A 21,501-nucleotide genomic window follows, 5' to 3' on the forward strand; every position below is an offset into this window, starting at 1 on the left:
GAACAGAAATGAGTTTTATGCTGCTAGCCCTTCCAAAGTCAGACTTGGATTTGATGGTTGTTTTGCATTTGCTTTGTGGTTCAGTGTCAGCTAAGTATGAAGTTAGAGTTCTTCTTCCAAGCTGAACTTTTTCTTGAATTGTTATGTACACCTGTTTTTAAACCATGGCTTGGAAAGTGGGCTGGAATTCTGGATAGAGAGGAAAATAAAAATGAAGGCTTTCACATGCCAGAGAATAATTTTTGCAGCTTTCTCAGAGCAGGTGTTCAAGGTCAGAAAAATGGAAGCAGTCATTTAACCATGAAAAATTGTAGAAGTTCTAGAGGCATCTCACTAGGCACTCTTGTAATACCTAAGGATATGACATTGGGAATGATTGGAGGAGAACATTCTATGAAAGAAGATACTTGCATAAATTATGGTCTGAATTACTGAAAGGATAGGTGACTTCTAAGGTGCACCTGGAAAGAGAAGTGGTAAAGAAAAGATCAAGGGTACTTGAAGAGGATTATCAGTTATATGGAATGGTAGATGTAGGATTTGCATTAGTTCACTGCTTATAACAAATACTTCTCATCTCTTCCAGTTTGGCTGGTGAAACTGGAAAAGGAAAGCCAGCTGGAGTTGCAGGAAATGAGATTATCCAGGAAAATAACCTCACCATTTGTATAATTGGATTGCAAAAAGTTTCAAGAAGAACAAGTTGAAGAGATGAGAGTGATTTTTCAGAATTTGGTGAGCAGATACACATTACCAAATAAGATAAGGAAACCTTAAGGCAAGGGAAGACAAAAGAAAAAAAACTAAATATGGCATTCTTGGGGAATTCATGTCAAAATGTAGTTGTTGTAAATGCAATCTCAGTCTCCGTCAAAAATAAAAGGTTTGGTCCAGATGTCTGTAACATCACTTATGTTGGCTTAATGCCATGAATGTTAAAGAAAGTGGATATGAGCCTTTTGATAATGTTCTTGATTTTTTTATTATTCTTTTGATATGATTTAAAAAAAAATTTTTTTGCTGGTGTTAGCAATCTTCATATCTCAAAATAAACAACAGTATTTGAGAAAAATAAAGTTGATAAACTAAAAAATTGATATTTGTGGAACTCATAAAAATGACAAGGAGAAGCTTAGAATATTAGTCTCACATTCCAGGTGCTTTTCCCATAGATGCTCAGTTTCTACATTATGTCTTTTCTATAGTTGTTTCCATGGGTGCTGCTCCACTGAACAGGGCACAATTGTTTTTCCACTTTCCTCTGAAGTGAGATAAGTGCCAAGTGAGATATTGTATGAACATCGCCAGCTGCAGGTTGACATTGAAAAGGACATAGTAACCTGTAGTTACTATACCCTTTGCATGTGTGACAAATGTGAAGGAAATTTCGGAAAATACATGCAGGTTGAAAAAAAAGGAAAAGGTATTTTTTATTTTATTATTATTTTGCAAATCCCATCCACAAGAGTTCATAAACCTTAAATTGTTCATATTTGGTCTAATGTATTAAAACTAAGAACTTTTATTGTTAAAAGACCATAAGATTTAATGATTAAAAATACAAAGAGCCAACAAGTTTCACTAGCCACTGTCTAGCATTTTCAAGGCTGTACTGGTGTGAAAACAAATGCATCAAGTTACATGAAAACATACACTTTAGTAACTGTTAGGCAGTTACATTTGATAATTCGTGTTTGATGGCATGCACGCGTTTGAATGCTTCTGTCAGAATCCAATATATGACCACGTGTTGTGTAGTTTTTCGCATATTGTAGGTTCTGTTAAGCTGAGATAATTGATGAGATATTTCCATATTAGCACCTTGATTTCTATTTAAATTATTGCCTGTGCATAACACCACTGCTGCTTCTTTGAAAGTTCTGTGTCTGTAATCATTCTCAATGTAAGGCATAGAACTGTTTTTCCAATCTATAACGTGATTTGATGTTGAGAAATGATGAGCTAACCAGATGCGATGATTCTATTGTGATTGACATTCCCCACATGTTCCTTCTGTCTTATTTCAAAACTTCTAGAGGTCTGTCCAATGTAAGAAAGGCCACACGTGCATGGAATTTCATATACTCCAGGAAATTTGAAGAAAGGTACCTCATCTTTGGGTGATCTTAAGACTTGTCTGATTGTGGTAGTTGGTTTAAAAACTACTCTGATGTTATGAGCTTTTCACATTCTCGCCAATTTTGTGGATACTGAATTAATATATGGAATGATAGCTGTGGACACATATTGAGACTACGAAGTAATTTGTTTAAAATGTTAGAAGGGTATCCATTCAGAGATAGAGTGTTAGCTATTTGTGACAATTCTCTCTGTACATCTACTTCTTTCGAAATAGACCTTAAGGCTCTATTATGGAGCATATGAATGATGCTGTGTTTTTGTGATCTATGATGGTTAGATGAATAATGTAGATATCTACCTGTATCTGTGGGTTTCTTGTAAATGGACAGTTGGACATTGTTATCTTCTCTCCTCACCAGTATGTCAAGAAAGGGTAGTTCTTTGTTCTTCTCCAGTTCCATAGTGAATTTGATCTTATTATGTAGTAAGTTGATTTTTATTAAGAAACACGAGAAGGTTTTCCATGGTATCCTTCCAGATGAACATGTCATCGACAAATCTCCACCAAATCGACGGTTTAGGTAAATGGTGGAAAAAAATATCCTTTTCAAGTTTTTCCATAAATAGGTCTCCGCACGGTGGTGACAGGGGGCTACCCATGGCTAGACCTTCCGATTGTTTGTATACTATGTTATTTACGTTGAAGAAATTTGATTTCAGGGAATGATGAAACAACTGGGTGATGTGCTGAGGGAAAAGATCTTTTAGAATGTTGACCACCTCTACGACCGGTACATTAGTGAATAAAGACACTACATCTAGACTAGCCATTATGTCCATTTGTGATATTTTGATACTCTTGATTTTTTTACACAAACTGTTGAGAGTTTTTAATGTAGGTCTCTGTTTGTCTAATTTTTCCTTTCATTAAATTTGGCAGATGCTTTGCTAGTAAGTATGTAGGTGAGGATCTTCCATCAATTATTGGATGAAGTGGTACGTTTTCTTTATGAATCTTTGGTGCCCCATAAAGGCGTGGAGTAATAGAGTGTAAGGATTTAAGTTGTTTTTTTAGTTCATCCGACCAACCAGTCATATTGTGGATAAGAACATTAGTCTCCAGATGATTACTCATGATGGGATTTTTATCTAAGACTTGGTAAGTGGAACTGTCTGCTAGTAATAAGTTAATCTTATTAAAGTAATCTTTCAATTTGAGAATGACTGATGAATTTCCTTTGTCCACTTTAGTTATTATAATGTCTTTGTTGTTACGTAAATTGCGGATTGCTTTCTTATCATATGGAGTAGTATTAGGTACTGGTGGTTTTGCTGAGGCAAGAATAATCATACTATTGAATCTGATAGTATTTGCTGTAGCCTCTGGAAGATGATAAAGACTTTCTTCTATCCCACATATGAAATCCATTTTAGGAATAAAATTCTGAGTGATAGCAAAGTTGAAATCCTTTTTAAAGATTTCTGATTCATGATTAGGAAGCCTGTAATCTGACAAGTTGAAAATCACTTTGTTGTTAGGGAGACCGTGGTGCGACTGGAATTTGTTCTTATACAGTACCTCAAATTTTTTTAATTCGAGGTACTGAATTATTACTATTATTATTATTATTATTACGGGTATCTCCATGGAGTCAGTAGACTCATCGCGGGAGACCCAAACTAGCAAAACAATATCTGTCATATCTCTTCTTGAATTCATTTACAGACAAAGAGCTCACAACTAAGTCAGGCAATGAATTCCACTCATTCACCACCCTCCAGGCAAAAAACCTTGTTCTGACACCTTTGTTAACCACACTCTTCTTTAATTTCCAGAGATGGCCTCTTGTTCTTCCATCACTATCACAGAGCTGAAACATTTCCCCTGCATCAATCCTATAAAAACCTTTTAGTAATTTGAATGTTTCTATCATATCCCCTCTTCTTCGCCTATCAACCAATCTCTGCAATCCACAAGCTCTCAATCTATCAATGTAGGGAGCATTTTTTATATCACTCACCAACTTGGTCACTCTTCTCTGAACCCTCTCCACAGCCTCCTCATCTCCAAGGAATCCAGGTGACCAGACCTGAGCACAGTAATCCAAATGTGGAAGTATCAATGCTTTATAAAGGGGAATAATAACCTCTTAGCAATGTGTCCTCTGAACTTCATCTCCCTATCTACCAATGCATCAAGTTACATGAAAAAATACACTTTAGTAACTGCTAGGCCATTACATTTGATAATTCGTGTTTGATGGCGTGCATGAATAAGTACAAGGTGCTATTCTTAAAGACATATGGAAATATCTCATCAATTCTTTCAGCTTAACAGAACTACAATATGCAAAAAACTACACAACACAACTGGATTCTGACTGAAGCATTCGAATGCATGCACGCCATCAAACACGAATTATCAAATGTAATGGCCTAGCAGTTACGAAAGTGTATTTTTTCATGTAACTTGATGCATTTGTTTTCACACCAGTACAGCCTTGAAAATGCTAGACAGTGGCTAGTGAAACTTGTTGGCTCTTTGTATTTTTAATCATTAAATCTCATGGTCTTTTAATAATAAACGTTCTTAGTTCATATAATATATATGATATTATATATTAGTATCATAGGTGGGCACAGTTATTTCTTCTTTTTTATATCTCCACCCGTACACATACAAGCGGTCTTAAGACCTATAACATAACAGTGCCATGTATTGTCAGTGGCTAGAGAGAGAGAGCGAGAGAAGAAAGAAATCTGTTAGTTTTTTTGAAGAGCTGTCAGATGTATTCATTGGGGAAAATGGTATGAGGAAAACCATTCCAAAGAACAGAGCAATATGAAAAGAAGAGAATGAGAAGTGGTTCAACAAGTTCAACATCAACCAGCAGCTGCCCATGTTCATACAAGATCTCATTTGGCACTTCATCTCGCTTCAGAGAAAAGTGAAAAAACAATTGTGGCCAGTTCAGTAGAGCAGCACCCATGGAAAGAACTATAGAAAAGACATAATATAGAAACTGAGCATCTATGGAAAAGCAACTGCAATGTGAGAATAATATTCTAAATTTGGGTGGAACTAGAATGTATAAAGAATTTGGAGTTAAGCAAAAGTAAAATATTGTTTAGAATGAAAAATAACAATTTGAAGAATGAAGAGGCAAATGTGCATGATATGTTCATGCCATGATAGGTTAGATATAAAATGCAACCCAAGAAAAGAAAACTCATCTTGACTGGCAAGCAGAACATCATCAAAAGTGAAGGAGAGTGAATAATGATCTTTCTTCCAGGAAACAAGCGAGGAATGTGGTTCGTTAGCATTAAAATTCACTAGATTATCTTCATCCCACTTCATAATAGCAAGGAAATTGGTGTTTAAGGCATTGGTTATAAAAGATCCTAAAGCTTGAGCACTATAAGATTTTGTGAATGAAGTTAAGGAATGCAGTATACTGTCATCAGGAAAGCTGGTTAACAAAAGTCAGAGGTGTTAGGAGAATGAACAAAATTATCTGGTATTCTGAAAGTTTGGTATAAGATGTTAGAGTAAGTAGTTAAATTAAGCCTGAATTATGAATTAAGTCTGAATTATGGACAGTGAAATCTCTAAGAAAGATTATTTCAATACTTGGCTAAAAGAAGGAGTAAAGATAGCATTCGATACTAAATATGAAGATAAACTTCTTGATTGGAAGACTGCTTCAAGTAGAGTTATGTGGGCAAATTTCAAAATGGAAAAATAGACAAACTTATTTCTGCCTATAGTCCCACAGAAGATTCATCTAAGGAGGAAGTAGAGGAAATTTTGAGTCATTAGAGCAGGCAACTGAGCAAGAAAATGGAAAAAGTGTCCTTGTTGGAGGCCTAAAGTAGAGTAGGAAATAAATCCCGCCAGGCATATTAGGCAAGATTTGGGAAATTTTGGAGAAAGGGCAAAGGTAATAGTAATGGTATCAGCTGGATTTCTGCTCAGGTTCATATGGCGAGAAAATGCAAGAAATAAGAAAAGCCTCATTGATTATGTCATTGTTGATAGTGATATCTTCATGCTAGTTCAGGATACAAGAGTGTACATAAGATTTGAAATTGTAAGTGACCATCACGTAGTTCTAAGCAGAATAAAAATAAATACCACATTGAAAAAAGAACAGTATGTAATAAAGTTTTTAGTACATAAAATTTTTATTAAAAAAAAAAAAAGTTTTTATACAGAGAAAGATGCAAGAGAGCTAAGCTATGTGTAAAGGTAGCTAAACAAAAGTCATGGGAAGAGTTTGGTAAGAACATAGAAAATAAATATCAGGAAGGTGACAAAATGTTCTGAAGACTATTGAAAAATGCTTAGAAATGGAGGAAAGAGTACTGCAAAATAAAAATAAGGATATCTTAGATGTCTGGAGTAATTACTTTAAAAAACTGTTAAACCAAACAAGCAGTGACACAACAGCAGTAGAAAATGTTCAAGAGCGTGCGAACAAGAGTAGATGATGTTTGACAAGAAAAGGTTAAAATAAGGAGGTATAAATGTTTTGCAGAGATCAGAAGGCTGAATTCCAGATAATTGGAGTAGAGTTCTCATAGTTCCTATCTATACAAATTGTAATAAAGCTGAATGTGAGAATTACAGAGGAATTTCTCTATGAAGTGCTCCAAGTAAGATTTTTGCAGGCATAAAAGCATGCTTGAAAAGAGATTGAGAAAAATTATTGGGGAGAAACTTGAAGAAATCAGATTCAGGCCAAATGGAGGTAGTCAAGATCAGATTTTCACTTCATGACAAATAGTTGAGAAATCAGGAGAATATGACAAGGATCTGTACTTGTCTGGAAGAGCATACAACAAGGTGCCCTGAGAAAAGTTTTTCAAAGATCTACAATTATATGAGGTAAATGGAATGTTTTACAGAGTAATACATAGTCTTTGATGATTCTTCAGTCACATCCTGGTCATTTTCCTTTCTTCATTCCCACTTAGTTTCTTTAAACCTTGGTGCAGTGAGTGATGACAAGGGAAAACAGCTCCTCCTTGTTATCATGGTTATCATATGGAGAAATGATACTAGTGAAAATGGAACACTAGTATGGTGGAACTACTTTTGGTTTTGTCAAAGAGACATTAATGTACTAACAAGAAGAAACTACATCTTACATTAGTATCTATTTAACACTTACCATAAACATCTACAGTAAGTGTTAAAACATTTACTTACTGTTAAATACAGTAAAACATGCTAATTAAATTTTGGCAGTTTATATTCATTTCACAAAATGCAATGTTTTTCTAAACAAGTCTTTTTTTTTTTTTTTCAATAATCATTGAAGAAAGCCAAGCTTTTTTTGGATTACTTGAGAAAAAAAATTCCCATTATGCTACGGGGAAAAAAAGTTGTATATTCAAATTCTGAGCCTTAAAATACTTGAAATATTTGACTCTAGTAGTATTCTTGTTAACCAATGTGATGTAAAACAAAAACAGCTATAAATTAAAATCAAAGTTTATAAAAATCTTGACCAGACAGTCCAGTAATATGGAGAAAAAACAAAGAATTTGAAAACAATGAAGCAAGATTCTTTATCAATTTAAATGCAATAATGACTTACCTTACTTCCCTCATATAGAAATGCATCCCAAATACGAAGGTAGGTTTCTACAGGTATATTATCAATAAATACAGTAAGGAACCAACTAAAAGTAAAAAGAGACAGATCAACTTTCTGTTGTTCCAGATGAGAGTGAAGGCGAGGAAGTTTATCACACATTAAATCTTTTAAAACTCTCTAGAAAGAAAGAAAAGCATAAAATAAATAAAAAAGGTTTTTATGATAAGAACCATGTAGTTAAAAATGGTTATTTAAATTTTTCTCTAATTTTAAGGTAAAGCTATTTAAAATCACAAAATATCCATTTATTAACAAGTACAGAGGCAGAAAGGATAACACAATATCTCTTATAGATCAGATTTTCATAGTAATTTAATTACACCATAACTGGGTAAAATAATCTCAAAATTTATTAAGTCACTTAATTTCCTAGAATCAAGTAGCATTTCTGCAATGTAATATACTTGTTAAAACACACACGCAGGGATTAAAACCAGGTATGTAACGGAAATACATAAATTTTAAGCATAAACAAGACAACTTTTAATGGAATAAGCGTTGTCACTGGCTGATAGCTAAAAATCTTTCACTGGAAATGCATGCTAATGTTAATAGGCTACATTAATTTAACTTGTCTGCATTCATTACAGAAAGAATAACATAGCCCAGTTCCTATTGACATTAGTGTGTGTTACCAACTGGAAGTTCTGTGAAAGACTTTTAGTCATCAGCAAAAGAAAAGGCTCAAACTGCCAGCCTCTTAGCAATGTAGAAAGTTTCTGTTCTCCAATCTACTGTAATGTATCCATTGTAATGCAGTTGTTCATAATTGTCTCCTTAAGTAAAGATGAATTTTCATCACCCAATGTGAGGCCACCACCTTGCTTTTTTCTGAAGTAGCTTCAAAATATTCCATATCTGATGCTGCAGTATTATCTAGCAGAAGGAAACTAATGATTCTTGTGTCCCTTCCCTACCCCTGCAAATGCATCTGAGCTAACCAATAGAGTTCAATGACATACAACTTCATATGGGATAAATTAGCTATGCCTAACTCTTCAAAAAGGCTTCAAAACTGGTACTTGGGGGGGGGGGAGATATGATTTTGTATTCTGCTATTCCTCAACACTTTATGCCATTAAAGGGCACATGCTATTTATTTTTGCAGCAATCCCACTTTCAAACAATTGAGTACCAAAGGTTGCAACAGCAAACCTCTTATTACAAATCACACTACATCCTAGAATTGTTCCTTTATGGTTAACAACTGTTAACAATAATAAATCTATTCTATTCAACACAACAGCTATATTTGATGAGCTGTATTACCATGAAGACAGATGTGGAAGGAGGTTTCTACTCCTTGAATAAAAGTTAGCATAATCCAATGTTCTTACACTGATTTTCTGCTGAAACAAAATACAGACAAAAGCACTATTGGTGGTAGTGGTGGTGGCCAGTGGTAGGTTGTGTCTTGAGTCAATGTGATAATGAAATAGAGAGCACTCCTGTGATGAGTCCTTGGATGTGTCACATAATATTATTATTAATAATAATAGTCTTCTATAAATCTATAAATAATATAAATATTTCAATAGTAAATGTTCACCAGAACTGGCATCAATAATCCGCCCCCCTCACCTCTCTATGAAATCCATTGAAAACGTGCAATTGTCACCCAATACCATTTCACAGTCAACACTCCATACCCATAGAATAAGTTTCTCTTCCTCCTACTCCATTCCTGCAGCAATCTGAAACAACCTTCCCACCCATGTATTTCAGAAGGTGCACAGGTATACATTCCCAAAATGTACAGGCCTTCAAATCTAACATGAACAAGTTCCTCCTTTCTCAAATGCAAATACGCTTCTCTTTTCCCAATTTGCCACCCATACATAGTATTAATGTACATAGATGTACATATAATTAATGTACATATAAATAAAATTATAATTTTGACATACAGTCTAATTTCTTTTAATATCAACATGTCTGCACGAGGTCTCAAGATATATAACACAACAGTGGTGTGGGTGGGCAAGTGACTAGAGAGGAGAAAGGAATCTGTTAACATGTTCCTTGAAGAGTTGGGATGTATTCATTAGGGAGAAATTGTATCAAAAAGACTTCCCAAGGAGAATGAGAAGTTGATTCAGGGACTTTGGAGCTGAACTGTATATGGATGACCAGCAGCTACCTGTGTTTGTACATGAACAGATGAAAGTATGGTGGTGACCAGTTCATTGGAGCAGCACCCATGAAAATACCCACAGAAAAGACATAATGCCAGAAATCAAGTACCGATGAGAAAGCAATCAGAAGTCAGTCGGGGTGGGGGTGCCATTTATTGAAGGGTCTATTAAACAATTAGCTATCTTTTGGATACAATTGAGCATTTTGAGGAAATATTTTGGTGCCCCAATCCAAATGCAAAATCAGTATTCCAAGGTTGAACAGACTGGGAATTTATAAAGTGTTAGAAGTTAAGAAGACGAGAAGTCTTGTATAGGGAAACAAAAAAAAACTTTTTTGGACATTTTTTTGAACATGATATGTTTATGTCAGGCTAGATGCGAAAGTCAACCCAAGAAGAGAAACTGATCTTAGTTGGTAAGCAGAATGGCATCAAAAATGAAGAAGAGTAAGTACAATCTTTCTTTGGTGAAATAAGACAGGAGTGTTTTGGTAACATTAAAATTCACTTAATTATTTTCATCCCATTTAAGACAGGCTAGAAGACCATTGTTTAAGGCACTATAAGGTTTTGTAAATTAAGAGAAATGGAATGTACTGTAAACAGCAAAGCTGTGAATAGGATTGTGTTAATGAGAGATCATTGACATATAGGAGGATCAGTATGGATTAAAGCACAGAGCCTGGGATATATAGGATACATTAAATTTCAGACATCCCATTTCAGAAATGTATCAGCAATTCATGCTATGTTTTTCCACTTGGTTTACTATAAATTAAAGATGCCAAGAAATTATATTCTTAGTTTAATTCTTTACTGAAATGTAAGCAAACAAAGTTTGCGTAATTTCAGAACTGGGCAACTCGCATATAGAAACTAATGACTTCACATCGCTTGCTTTAGTATCCCATAATGCAAAGCACATATCCTTATGGACATATATAATGCTGTGCATTATGGGAAGGGTCACTACCCAGACTGGGTAGTTTCAACCTTTACTGAGGTCTCATTAGTGAGAGCCAGACCCAGAAGTGATACCAAAGTTGAAGTAATGCAGAAGTCATATTTCCATATACGAGAAGCCAAAAGGTGTCACATCTTATTAAAATACTCTAGATTACAGATAGATGCTGGAAGTTTTTCCACTTGGAGTTTTGGTTTAATCCTTTATCCAAGTGTAAGCAAACAAAGTTTGCATTTGAAGTAATTTCAGGATGTGAAGTCATTAGCTTCTATGTATGAGTTGCCCAGAAATTACTTCAGGCACAAACTTTGGGGTAAGGGTTAGAATGGAGTGGGGAATAAAGGCACTCATTACAGAAAAAATGATTTCAGTTATCAGATCGGAGCAAGTGCTTGGATCAGATGATCATAAGCAATAACCAGATCATGGAAAAGAGGCACAGAAATCCAGATGGTCATTTCAATTGGTACTATTGCAGTGCCATGGAATATGAGACTGAGATTGTTTGTTTGTTTGATATTTTATGATACAGGGACAGCTGTGGTCATGCTGCACAGCAGTATATTATTTAAAAAATGGTAAAAATGGTATAAATGGATACAGATAAGATATTTATATACATAAACGTAGTTCTAAAAAAGAAAGGTACACAAAATAAGTATAAATAGATAAATAAAAATCATGTGTAAAATAGTCTGTTAAAATGAGTAAAAATTTCATTAAACTAAAATTTAAAAAAAATGAAAAATGTTTATACAATAAACAATTCTGTATAAATAAAAATAATGTAAAGGATCTATATATATGGTCAGAGATATTAATTTTCCATAAAAATTTAAAAAACAAAAGAACATTTGTTGAGTCTGATAAAATCTTCCTGAGTGTCTAAGGGTTCAGATGGATTGTGAACAGAGCTAAAATAAAGACTAATGATTGATAGACCAGCATTACAAAACTCACACACAGGCATGTTATCACTCCTTAACAGAGACGAGTGTTTGAGATGACTATAACCTATGCAGAGCTGAGCAAGTACAACAATCTATTCAAACCCTGCACTGACTAAACTGCCATAATTTGTGGAGCTTATTATTGATCTCTCTATTCCATGACGACTCCTACTGGGATAAAATGTGTCATATAATCTGCCAGTAAACAGTGTATGATGGTAAGTTCTAAGTGGCAGATGGTAAGTGTCTGAGAAACGAGCTGACCTAACTGAAGTATGTGCAACCTTTTTTCCCTTGATCCCAATGTGGCTTGGAACACAACAGAAGTATACATCTAAGTGTAGCTTCCATAGCTGAGAGAACACGTTGGATTCGAAAGAACAATGGATTAACTCTAGATTTTTTATTGCATGAACAGAACTTTGTGAGTGTGAATATATTATGAATCTTGGGTGGCAATGCAGTTTAATGTATTTTAATGAAAGCTCTATTGTATACAGCTCAGCTGTAAAGTTGTTGCACTCTAATTGGATATGTGCAGATATAATGCTGTCTGGAAAGGCAGCAGACAATCCTACTAGATCCTCTGATTTTGACCATCTGTCTTGACAGGCACAAGAGTATTCTGTTGTGTGTAATTGAAATAGCTGCTGATTAACAATACGAGCAGTAGAAAATTTGTGTAGCATGAAGAAGAAAAGCTGCTTGGTGATATATAAGTGCCACAGTGGTAGTGTACTTAATGGAACCTGGGATATGTTGTCTATATCTAAAGTTTGTAAGAGAGCTTTTATTCACAAGCCAAAGTGTGATACAGGTTCTTCCATCGTGAACAAAAAATAGTTGGCCATGGAATGGTCTGGCAGGGATTTTATTTTCAATGTGTTCATCAAAATATTTTCATTTCATTACAAAGCTAATTTATTTGCCTTCATGTACAGACTAGGGATAGATGAAGTTCAAAATGCTCCACAAGCAATTCCGATGGCTTGGCAAACAGGATGCAGCTATCAGAAAGTGTTTTCTCTGGCAGAAGCACAGACTTGGGACCTATAACCAAGTTTTAATGTACACTAGTCGCCAAAATTGTGGAAACCTTTTGGAAAAAGTGTATTTCTGAGGTTTGATGGTTCATAACACCACTTTTTTTGGAGTAATATCAATGGAAAGATAATTTAATCAAGAATGTAATGCAATAACTTTTATGAAGGATTTTTTATTAGAACGACAGTTATAAAGAAGAAAAGTGAAGCAATTAGATATACAAAAATTCTCACAATGTGATTAATACTTAGTTGGGTAACCTTTAGCGTTAATTATGGCCTTACAATGCCTTCTCATGGAGTGAACCAAGTTTTTTAGTTCTGCAGCTGTTATAATGTGAAACCATGATTGAATTATTGCTTCTATTAATTGGGTTTTATTGGTGGGTTGCTTCTGACTAACATTTTTTTTAGTTGGCTCCATAGATTTTCGATTGGATTAAGGTCTGGGCTATTCCCAGGCCATTCCAGCAGTGGAATATGATTATCTTGAAACCACTTTCTGCACACAGCAGCAACATGACATGGAGCTGAATCCTGTTGAAATATAAATGCTTCATTATCTTGGAAAAGATCACGTGCAGAAGGCTTCAGTTTAGGCTCAAGTATTTCATTTATGTATTTTTGGGCATTTATATTCCCATTAATCAAGCAAATTCTGCCCACACCTTTTGATGTCATACAACCCCAGATCATAACACTAAGTGGGTGTTTCATGGTAGGTGTAATGCAATCAGGATGCAAATCTTCTCCGATTCTTCTCCTTACGTATTTTATGCAATCACTACCAAACAGGGAGATTTTGGTCTCATCATTCCAAATAACACCGTCCCATTGTTCCGCTGTCCAGTTAACATGGGTTTTAGCCCAGTTTAATCTTTTCAACCTTTGTTTGAGAGATAAAAATGGCTTTTTTCGTGGAATTCTAGCATTTAGACCAAATTCCTGCAGTCTGTGCCAAACAGTCCTTGCACTGAACTTCACATTGTATTGTGCCATTTCATCTTGTATACACCCAGATGATTTTCTTCTGTCACGTAAGCACAGTCTCTCAATTCTTCTATCATCACTTGCTGTTGTGCACCTTTTCCTACCTTTACCAGTCTGGTTTTGTAGTGACTGAGTCTCCTTATATCTCTTCAAAAATTTAGAAATGCCACCTTTGGTTAAGTTTTCACCAATTTTTTTTCTAATTTCTTCATAACTGTAGCCTTGGTCACTTAATAGTACTATTTTACATCACTTTCTGGGTGACCAGTCAACTCTTTGTGCCATTTCTTTAATTTTATTAAGTTTTACAAGCTCACTAAATGAAAGAACACAAAAAAAACCCAACCAACTTTATAGCAATCACATAACACACTGGCGAATGTCCTCCTCTCAGCACTAATACATGAAGTCAATAGCTGAATCCTACTGTGACCTTATTGGCTCATTGCCAAAACAAGATGACACCTGATTGGCTCTCTAAACACTAATGCTCATTGGCTACATTCAAATGAAGAAAAGCTACTTCATATCGACCTAAGCAAGTTGTGCTTCTTTTTTCTGGTTATTTAGCTATAACTTTTCATAGAATACAGATAATTGAACAAACTTTGTTGCATTACATTCTTGATTAAATTATCTTTCCATCGATATATTTTATCGTATTACACCAAAAAAACGTAGTGTTATGAGCCATCAAACCACAAAAATACACTTTTTCCAAAAGGTTTCCACAATTTTGGCCACTAGTGTAATCAGTGCTGTATAGACAAAGTGCTGGTACAACTGGAATTAAAGTTTGTCCTAGTCTGAATTCTGGAGCAGGATGAAGACTATCTCTGCAACAAAAGCAAGTGCACACAAACTCTCTTCTGCTAGAAAATCTGAACCCATGTACAAGCTTCTATTTTGAGAAATGGTCAATGACTTGCTGCAGCTGACTAAGATTGTAAGGTCATCCACACAGAGAGCATTACTTATTGTTGTAAATAAGTTTTTCAATTATTGAGTTGACTCTGACTGCCAAAGAGCAGCACTAAAAACTGAACATTGTAAGACTCTCTCCTCTTGGGCATACAGTAGAAAGAGAGCTGTTCCCACTCACACTAGTAAGATTTCTTCGGATAAAAAGTTCTTCATGAAGAGAGGAAGATTCCCTTTGAGGCCAAAGTTGTATAGGTCTTTCAATATTCCAAATTGCCAAGGTGTCGCATGTTTTTTTTTCCATATCAAAGAAAACTGATAGTATGTACTTTCTTTTAGGAAGCCATCCCTAATTGATGCTTCCAGCTGGACCAGATGATCAGCAGTAGAATATTTTCATAAGACAGATTGTGTTCTGGAAAAAAAAGGTTATTTCTCTAAAGAAACCATAAAAGATGAGAGTAAACCATTTTTTTCCCATACTCATGAACAAGCAGTGAATCAGAGTGATTGGATAGTAGTTATTTGGGGATTTTGGCTCCATCCCTGGTTATGAAAGGCAAATGATAATTGCCAGTTGAGAGGAAAAAGGAAATATTCTCTCACAGAAAATTCTGTTGTAAATGTGCGACAGTTGAAGTGGATGATGGTGACATATGTCTTACCATCTCATAATGGATATTATTTGGTCCACAGCACTTGAACAGCACTTAAGCAAAGCAATTTTCATTTCTTCTTTAGTAAACAACCTGTCATATTCTTCAGTGCTGTTCAAAGACGACTGAATTTGTTGTTTTCCTGCTCGGATTTTTTGGACAAGGAACTCGGGGGGGGGGGTAAGAAGATGTACCTGATGTTTTAGCAAAAATCTCCTCGAGTGGATCAGCAATTGCTGTTGGGTTGGTAACTGTGCCACCATGTTCTATGATGATGAACTTGTGGATGGGATATCTGCCTTTCTTTTTTTGAATTTGTTCCCATGCCTCTTTGCTGCAGTGGATCTTGTTATAGAAGACATATACTGGATCCAGAATTCCTTCTAGCTCTGATGATGATGGATGTATCTTGCTCAGGGTTGAGCACATTTGAAAGCAATTAGGTGGGTTATTTGCAGAAAATACCCCAAACTTTTCTTCTAGGCTCCTTTTGCTGCTGTGCAATTGTCATTTCACCCATGGCTAAGGATAATGTAAAAACAAATCAGATATTTTAGGAATTGCAGTTGTGGCAGCTTGTATAATACACCCTGTTACAAAAGTTACATGATTCATCATATTGCTGATAGGAGATGATGTGACTGATGCAGAACTGAATTCTGCTAATGAGAAGGTGAGCTAATTAGCTTTCTCAATTTTCCACCATGAAATCCATGATGGAGTGCATGGTTGCTCATGCAAAAAACATGGATATCACAGGTAAATGATTGCTCCCAAATGGGTTCTCTTCAATTCACAACTTAAACAGTGAGAAAAGGGAGGATGAAAAGATGGTTAACTTGATGGCATTGAATGATCAGGTAAGGATATGGAAGAAGGTGTTGCTTCCTGTTTTTAGGAAGGAGATACTATTGTTGTTGAGCATACGTTCAACTCTTCATCTGATGTCTATTTGAGCACTGTTGTGTCCATTTAAATCTTCCAATAAAGTAAGGGGATTGGTAACTGCAATATGACATCATCTAGGTCAGCTGTAGAGATCTAGATGATGTCATTATTAGAGTGCTGCTGAGAGTCAAATAGCAACTGCTTCCATATTTGTATTTATTGGGACTTGCTGAAAGGTTGCCTACGAGGATGGGATTACTCCATGAGCAGGTCCATCTAATGTCCTGTCTTTATGAATAATAGCAGTATTTTGTAATGCTGTGTCATCAGGCTTTGGGTATGTTTCCTGCAGGCTTTTGTAAAAGTTTATCCTTTTACAAGAGCCTGTGGCATTATTCTATGGCATATGCATCACGGGAGACTAAATTAACCATCATACACAAATCCTATCATGCCTCTCCTTGAATCCGTCCATCAGAGAACTCGCAACCAATTCTGGGAATCAATTCCACTCACTAACCACTCTCCATGCAAAAAATCTGGTGCACATACCCTTACTAACCACACTCTTACACAACTTCCACAGATGGCTCCTAGTTCTATATTTTTAAATTTAAAAAATTTTAAATTTAAACTTAATTAGTTTTAAACAACAAGACATTCTTCTTTTGAGTTTATTCTATGTTAGTGATCATTCTGCAAACTAGTAGAGGAATATCTACTTAATTTAACTATTTAATCTCAACTGCTGTGGTTTTTCGTGCAATAGTTATCAACCTCATACAGACATGGTAGTGAATGAAGAAAACATAGCAAACTGACAAAGGACAAGAATAACAGTCAGAAATTTGTTGAACTCATCATGGTACTGCATATGATGTTTGCTTTTCACAAATTACATTTAAATGTTTTGTTTAGTCTGAATATTTCTAATATGCATACCAATGATAGTTTACTGATGACCAATGGAATAATTATCTGTAATACACATAAAAGTCCATAGCTTAATTTTCAATCTTTTACATCTAGCAGCTGTTTCAATTTATTACCAACTCTAGTTAAGCTAAAAATAAAGGCTCGCTACAGTTGAATATATATCTTACCTGATCTACCTGAGCATCTATCATAGTTCTGTTATAATACTGAGGTGGCATTATTTTTTCAACAATAGAAACTAAGCACCAGAAAGAATCCTCTTCTTCCATAAAGAGTAAGGATATGGCTGCTAATCTATTCAAACCCTAATTAAATGAAGATTTCTAATTAGTGCATTATTAATTATAATCACATCAAAAAAAAAAAAAAGAAGGAGGCAATGCATTTCACTGAACATTTCACTCTGAATTTTGTTAGTAGTTGAAGTCAGAACACTGTAAATGAGAAAAATGTGAAAATATCTCACCTAATCTTCTTATCATTCCCAAGAGCATAAATATTAGATAGGTAAGTAAGTAATAATGCATTGTTTTCCTAAACATCCCATGTGGTTCTCATGACACTGTTAGAAATGGCTCCACCAAGTTACTAACAGATGGAGATGAAGAACTGAGAGTTGATGTTTAATCTCTATGGATTAGGTGTTTTTGTTTTTTTAAACATGCTTATTGACCCACAAAGGACTGTTACAGTATATTTGTATTAACTGTGAGCAGGCTAACAGATAATCTGGAAACCTTTCTCTAGAGACCAAACATGAAACTTTTTCAAGTCACTTCAAGCTTCCAGTAGTAGGGAAGTGGTTTCACAACAGGCCAAGACATTCTTCTATAGCCTAAAGACATTTTTCATATCCACTGTGGGATTTAAACCCAGAACCTGATAGTTAGAGAACTGGTTAGTTCTTTGTTCAGTCAACGAGGCCAGCTTGATAATTATTTAAAGAAATTAAATGAATTTACACAGATTATCAGTCACATTTGTATGATTGAACAGCTGCATATAAGGAGAAAGTATATGATTAAAATGTTAACAAACACTGATGTGAGGAAAAAAAGAAAAAGCTTCTGTAGAATAGTTTTTCTCACATTAGTAAGTAAAAAGAAAGTATAGTAATACTATTGTTATTATAGTTAATGATGTTATACTAATATAAAAATATAAAACAAAAGTAAAATTATGGAAACAAATTGTTAAAATCTTTTTTCACTTAGTTATAAATTAAAGATGCCAAAAAATTATATTCTTATTTAATCCTCTATCCAGGCGTATGCAAACAAAGCTGCTTGTGAAGTATCTTCACGACCAGACTTCTTGTAGAGAGGCTATATTGAGGTCTCATCAGTGGGAGCTAGAGGAGATACCAAGGTTGAAGCATGCAGAAGTCATATCTTCCCATATACAAGTAATGGAAAGATGTAACACTTATTATTACAATACTCTGGATGAGAATTTGTTAAATTGCAATTTGTTAAAGTTTGTTTAATTTGGATAGAGGATTAAACAAAAATATAATTTATTGACATCTTTAATTTAATTTAAAACCAAGTGAAAATAAAATTTCAACAACTTGCTCTAATTCAGAATATTTTAATAATAAAGTGTTACACCTTTTCACTAACTCGTATATGGAAAATAGATGAATTTTGCATCAGTTCAACCTAGGTAGGCCATGCGGTTAGCCTAGTGACTTTGCACTTTGCAGCCATATGCCTGGGGAAGGAGTGTTCTAGGTCTGATTCCTACCGACGATGTTGAGGAGCTTAAGGATATTTCTCAGCCATAGCCAAGTTAGCCGGTCTTGGGCGTGGACAGCAGGATTTTTTCCACAAGTTTATCTGGGGTGTTTCATCCCGCAAGCAGCCAAACCGGTCCCATGAAAACGCACGGATGAACACTGCCCTTAGGGAATGCAGCAAGGAGTGATGAACTGGCCACATTAATTCTGTCATGAACCCCTGATTAGGGGACTCTACCTGTCCTAAAGGGATGGATGAAATCAATCAACCAACCTAGGTATCTCTTCTTGGTCTGGGTCCCACTGATGATAGCTTGCTTCCAGGGGAAAGAGGCTCTGCTTGGCAGCTGGTCTTTGCCTGTCAGTGAGTGGAGCCACTGCCAAGTTTCCTGTCATGGAGTGATTCAGGTAACAAATGATGAGTTTAGTAGTGATCCTTTATAGTCACTCAATGAGATTTAGAATGATCTTGTATTTCACTCAGTTTTTGGAGAGGTATCCCCCCCCCACACACTTTAACACACCTTGGATTGCAGTAAGATAAGTACTTTGGTTTTCTTTCCATTGTTTTTCACTTTGATATTTTACTTTTATTTGAATCGTGCTAGTGGTGGTTCCACTTCACACTAGCATGGGATTATTTTAAGTAAATAATAAGATTGCTGGTAGTGCAGTAAATATCTGCATTATGGAATTACTTCTGGCCATGTCACAGCCACCCATTTATAGTAGTTCAGCTACTGCATTTGCTAGTAGTATGGAATTATTTCTACATCAAATTATTTAATTTTTAGTCTTATGACTGAAAGGTTTCTCTTATAATTAATTGCAGGGTTTTACATTCCAAGGTAGCACAATAATTCCTGTAATGGAAGGAAGCCAGGTAAAAACAATAAAAATTGAGAGATTTCCAATGGAATATATGGAAAACAGAAATGAAATTCTTATCTAGACATTCTTGAAATGTGATAACATCAATAACACATGAAAGGGTTTATCAGATGAAGATGCAAACAGGTTTTCTGGTGAGATCATCTTCATAATGGATATGAAAACACCTCTACCAAATTTTGTCAACATGAGTACAACTAGAGTCAGAGTGAACTATTCTAAAGTACAGAGGTAGCACCTGTGTTGTGGTTATACAATCACTTGGGTGGAAACTGCTCCAAGACTAAATGTTTTAACTGATATTGCTAATCAGTATCTCAAAGCATGTCAGAAATGCAAAGTTCTGAACATTGCATTACTACGTGTCCTCTTAGAACTTACACCAAAAGAGTGGGAGCACTGGTAGAACTAATTAAAACAGCATATATATTTAAGAGCCATAAACAAGAATTCACAGAGAAAGACACCACTTTCAAACAAACAATACTCAGCAAAACCACAAAAACCACAAAACAATACTCAGCTTACCTTTTTTTTTGTGAAAAAATTAACCCAAAAATTCTAGAACTGCAGGAGTCAATTTCCCAGTCAAGGATGGGTGAAACAACATTAGTTGAAATTATCACTACTGAATGTTGTATGACAACTGAACAGATATAAGACCAAATGCAAACAAATGAAACTGTTACACATGGAGAAATTGAAGAAGAAACAGTAAAGCAAGCAAGACATCTGAAAGAATTTAATATGGAAACAAGATCATCAAAAAAAAGGAAAAGATGAATTAATACAAAAAATTTGAGGATAAACAAAAAAAAATTAAAAGATGAGCTAAAATAAAAAAAGGAATAAAATCTAAAAGGAGAAGAAATGGAAAAAAAACAAACATGTAAAGTTGGAGAAGGTTGTGGATCGTCAAATTAAGATTCCTGAAGGCTCAAAAGAATTTATGGAATTTAGGAACCATCTCATGCTAATTAAGAGAAAGTGAGAGATGCAGTTAAAGAAAAAAATAATAAAGTTTACCGATGCAAAGTTTTCTCAGTATGATTATCATCTATATGAAAAACCTGGCTTTCAAATCAAGAATGGTAGCCATAAAATTTAAATAATGGCAAGCTACTGTAAAAAATTAGAAAAGAATTTACAAGAAGCAGAGTACAGAACTGCTCCTTCGCAGATTTAAGACCTCATCAGATTCATCCAAATTCTAGAAGTTACTAGCCACACTTCACTAATCATATCACTCCCTTCTGCATTGTTTCATTAAATGTACAAACCCACTTTTTTCTTATCTGAGTGATAAAAAAACAGGAACTTTCATTTTATACTTAAGGGGCTACAGCCCTGCAGCCCTTATGGATGAGCCACCACTGCTATAGACCAAGAAATGCTTATTTATGAATGCCAGAAGTATCAGAAATAAGAGAGGTGATTGATTGAGTTTATGTGCCTGAAAATAGTTGGAATATGTCAAACATGGTTGGATGAGAATGACATCTTGATGGGAATAGAAATGGAAGGAAAGAAATACAATTTTTCTTTTGGCTTTAATTCTGTATAATAAAAACAACCAAACAGTTAAGGCTATGAAACCAGTGTATTATGTCTGTTATTGCTGTATTCTTCTGACAAGCTT

At 35.0% G+C, this 21,501-nt stretch overlaps 1 protein-coding gene across 1 annotated transcript in view; it reads right to left on the reverse strand.

Annotated features, from left to right (window-relative positions):
- Positions 1 to 21,501, reverse strand: part of LOC150094412 (TBC1 domain family member 2B-like) — a 406,352-nt gene that overhangs the window by 186,617 nt on the left and 198,234 nt on the right. Inside the window, exons 15-16 of the mRNA XM_090412467.1 lie at positions 17,401 to 17,538; positions 7,689 to 7,865 (exon numbers count right to left, since the gene is read on the reverse strand). Coding sequence (XP_090268593.1) covers positions 7,689 to 7,865; positions 17,401 to 17,538 — 315 coding nt within the window. The remainder of the gene's footprint in view (positions 1 to 7,688; positions 7,866 to 17,400; positions 17,539 to 21,501) is intronic.

Source organism: Typopeltis vanoorti, chromosome 22, assembly GCF_054136105.1.
Source record: "Typopeltis vanoorti isolate ZY-2024b chromosome 22, IOZ_Tvanoo_1.0, whole genome shotgun sequence".
Classification (NCBI taxonomy): Eukaryota; Metazoa; Arthropoda; class Arachnida; order Uropygi; family Thelyphonidae; genus Typopeltis; species Typopeltis vanoorti.